Below are 3,264 nucleotides of genomic sequence, written 5' to 3'. Positions count from 1 at the left end.
CAAAAGCAGAAGGGAATCTCGTTCTCCATTCCCGGCCGTCGGCCTGGGGAGAGTTGGCACCCGGGAGAGGGGAGGGGGCAGGGCGAGGGGGCGGGGAGGCCCGCCCAAGCGCGCCGCGGGGTCCGGGGGGCGCTCCCCGGCCCGTGCCCGCACCGGCACCGGCTCACACCCTCCCGCCCGCACTCACGACCCACCGGCTCCCTGGCCCCCCGCGCCGGGCTCCGGGCCTGGGCCGGGGAGGTCCCGGCGCGGGCCGGGGCGCCTCTGGGGGGCGGCCGGGGCCGCGGGCGGCCGGTGCGGCGCCGGGGTGCGCGTCCCTGGTCCCTTTGTTGACAATTGCCCGCACCAACTTGAGTTTGGCCGGCGCGGCGGCGGCCCTGACGTCACGCGCGGTCACGTGGCCCCGCCTCCCGTTGGATCTTTAAGTAGAAAGTAATCTATCAGGCCAGTCCTTAAAACGCGACTTTCCACTGCGGGGGCTTCGGCGGCCCCGACACCCCCGCCCCCCGTGGCCCCTGCCCGCGCGCCCTCCCGAGCCGCCCGGCGCCCGGCGTCCCGCGCCCGCCCGCACCGCCGCTGCGCCCCGCGCCCGGGGCCCGAGGCCGGCGGAGCGAGGGGGCGCGGCGCCCACCGCAGCCGCGGGGCCCCGGGAGCCGCCCCGAGCGTCTAGTACCGAGCGACCGGACCCAGCCCGGAGTTTGCGGAGCGCCGGGCGCGATGCGGGGCCGCCGAGAGTGAGCCGAGCCGGGCGTGCCCCGAGCCACCTGCGCGCGCGCCCACCCCCCCTCCACGACTCCCCGCGCCCCAGCCTTCCGGGGGGCCCCCGCAGCCCCCTTGCCCCGTGCCCGGCGAGCCGCCCGTGCCGAGCCCCGTCGCCTGCATCTCCTTCCTCGTCGCCGCCACCCACCCCGAGGAGGGATGACCCTCTCCGGCGGCGGCAGCGCCAGCGACATGTCCGGCCAGACGGTGCTGACGGCCGAGGACGTGGACATCGATGTGGTGGGCGAGGGCGACGACGGGCTGGAGGAGAAGGACAGCGACGCCGGCTGCGACAGCCCCGTTGGGCCGCCCGAGCTGCGCCTGGACGAGGCGGACGAGGTGACGCCGGCCGCGCCGCACCACGGGCAGCCGCAGCCGCCGCACCAGCAGCCCCTGGCGCTGCCCAAGGAAGCGTCCGGCGCCGCGCCGGGGGTCGAGGCGGGCGCGTCCGAAGCCGCCGACGGCTGCAAGGGCGGCGAGGAGGGCGGCGGCGGCGGCGGGCCGGGCGCGGGCAGCGGGGCGGCGGGCGGCCTGGCCCCCAGCAAGCCCAAGAACAGCCTGGTGAAGCCGCCCTACTCGTACATCGCGCTCATCACCATGGCCATCCTGCAGAGCCCGCAGAAGAAGCTGACCCTGAGCGGCATCTGCGAGTTCATCAGCAACCGCTTCCCCTACTACCGGGAGAAGTTCCCCGCCTGGCAGAACAGCATCCGCCACAACCTGTCGCTCAACGACTGCTTCGTCAAGATCCCCCGCGAGCCGGGCAACCCGGGCAAGGGCAACTACTGGACCCTGGACCCGCAGTCCGAGGACATGTTCGACAACGGCAGCTTCCTGCGGCGCCGGAAACGCTTCAAGCGCCACCAGCAGGAGCACCTGCGCGAGCAGACGGCGCTCATGATGCAGAGCTTCGGCGCCTACAGCCTGGCGGCGGCGGCGGGCGCGGCGGGGCCCTACGGCCGCCCCTACGGCCTGCACCCCGCGGCCGCGGCCGGCGCCTACTCGCACCCCGCGGCGGCCGCGGCGGCGGCGGCGGCGGCGGCGCTGCAGTACCCGTACGCGCTGCCGCCCGTGGCCCCCGTGCTGCCGCCCGCCGTGCCGCTGCTGCCCTCGGGCGAGCTGGGCCGCAAAGCCGCCGCCTTCGGCTCGCAGCTCGGCCCGGGCCTGCAGCTGCAGCTCAACAGCCTGGGCGCCGCCGCGGCCGCCGCGGGCACGGCGGGCGCCGCGGGCACCACGGCGTCGCTCATCAAGTCGGAGCCCAGCGCCCGGCCGTCGTTCAGCATCGAGAACATCATCGGCGGGGGCCCCGCGGCGCCCGGGGGCTCGGCCGCGGGCGCCGGGGGCGCCGGGGTGGCCGCGGGGACCGGGGGAGGCGGCGGCGGCGGCGGCGGCGGCGGGGGCGGGGGCGCGGCGCAGTCGTTCCTGCGGCCGCCGGGGACCGTGCAGTCGGCGGCGCTCATGGCCACGCACCAGCCGCTGTCCCTGAGCCGGACGACGGCCACCATCGCGCCGATCCTCAGCGTGCCGCTCTCGGGACAGTTCCTGCAGCCCGCGGCCTCGGCCGCCGCCGCCGCCGCCGCCGCCGCGCAAGCCAAGTGGCCCGCGCAATAGGGACGCGCCGGTGGCCCGGACGCCGGGTCCGGCGGCGGCCCCGGGCGCCGGCTGCACCTCCGGGCCGCGCGCCCCGCGCCGGGCCCGGTGCCTCGGCCCGATCCGGGACTCGGCCGGTGCACCGTTTCCTCCCCGCGCCCCCTGGACGCCGACCTGCGCCGGCGGCCGCCGGCCCAGCCCCGCGCGCTCACCTCGGTCCGCCGGAGCCAGCCCGCCGCGCGCCCGCCTGCCGGGAATAGCTTTCCGCACAGGTAACCCCGAAAAGCGAATTGTCCGCCTCTGCACCCGGACGGCGCCCGCCCTCGAGTCCCTTGGGGAGGGGAGGGGAATTATTTGTACATATTTGTATAAAAATTATCGACTTTCCTTTTGGGGTTTTTATTTTTTTAAGAAAAAAAAAATTCCAGTAGAATTAGAGCTCTGAACTTTCGTTTTTTTGAAGGTTCACTCTCCGCAGTTTTATGTGAGAAATAAAATGTATAGAGACATTGGGAGATTTTAAATATAAAAAAAATTTTCAAGAGGCGAAAGTGGCATTCTATTATAAAAGTCTGTTTATATATGAATGAAGATATATGGTATTCTAAATGTTACTCCGTCGTGTTGTACACAACTTTGTAAATAAATTTTTAAAATGCTGAGCCTAGTGTTTTATTTAGGTATCTGAGGTAAAGGTTAAAAGATTGAAGCGGTTTTTCGCGTTTTTATCTTTCCCAGATATTCGAGGAATCTCAAGTAATAACCTTTTCAAATCTTAATTCACAATTTGTCAGAACAATATCATTGGACAAAGGAAGGAATATGGTTCATTTCAATTGTATTTGTATTTCTTCTTTTCTTTTTCCCTCAAACTCAGGATATGGGCGATGGTCATTCAACTGGTCCATTAAATTT

General features: G+C 69.5%; 1 protein-coding gene across 1 annotated transcript; it reads left to right on the top strand.

Annotated features, from left to right (window-relative positions):
• Nucleotides 1-796: 796 nt before the first annotated feature.
• On the top strand, nt 797-2,990 carry FOXD3 (forkhead box D3). Its single transcript, XM_056122346.1, has one exon. The coding sequence runs from the start codon at nt 919-921 to the stop codon at nt 2,368-2,370; it is 1,452 nt and encodes a 483-aa protein (XP_055978321.1). The 5' UTR covers nt 797-918; the 3' UTR covers nt 2,371-2,990.
• The last annotated feature ends 274 nt before the right edge of the window (nt 2,991-3,264 follow it).

Source organism: Sorex fumeus, unplaced genomic scaffold, assembly GCF_029834395.1.
Source record: "Sorex fumeus unplaced genomic scaffold, SorFum_2.1 ptg000045l, whole genome shotgun sequence".
Taxonomy (NCBI): domain Eukaryota; kingdom Metazoa; phylum Chordata; class Mammalia; order Eulipotyphla; family Soricidae; genus Sorex; species Sorex fumeus.
The sequence above is the reverse complement of the archived record's forward strand: the minus strand, read 5'-3'. Positions and strand labels throughout refer to the sequence as shown.

Bases quoted from the DNA above. Each gene is read 5' to 3' on its own strand.
- FOXD3 (XM_056122346.1), top strand. From the start codon at position 919: ATGACCCTCTCCGGCGGCGGCAGCGCCAGCGACATGTCCGGCCAGACG.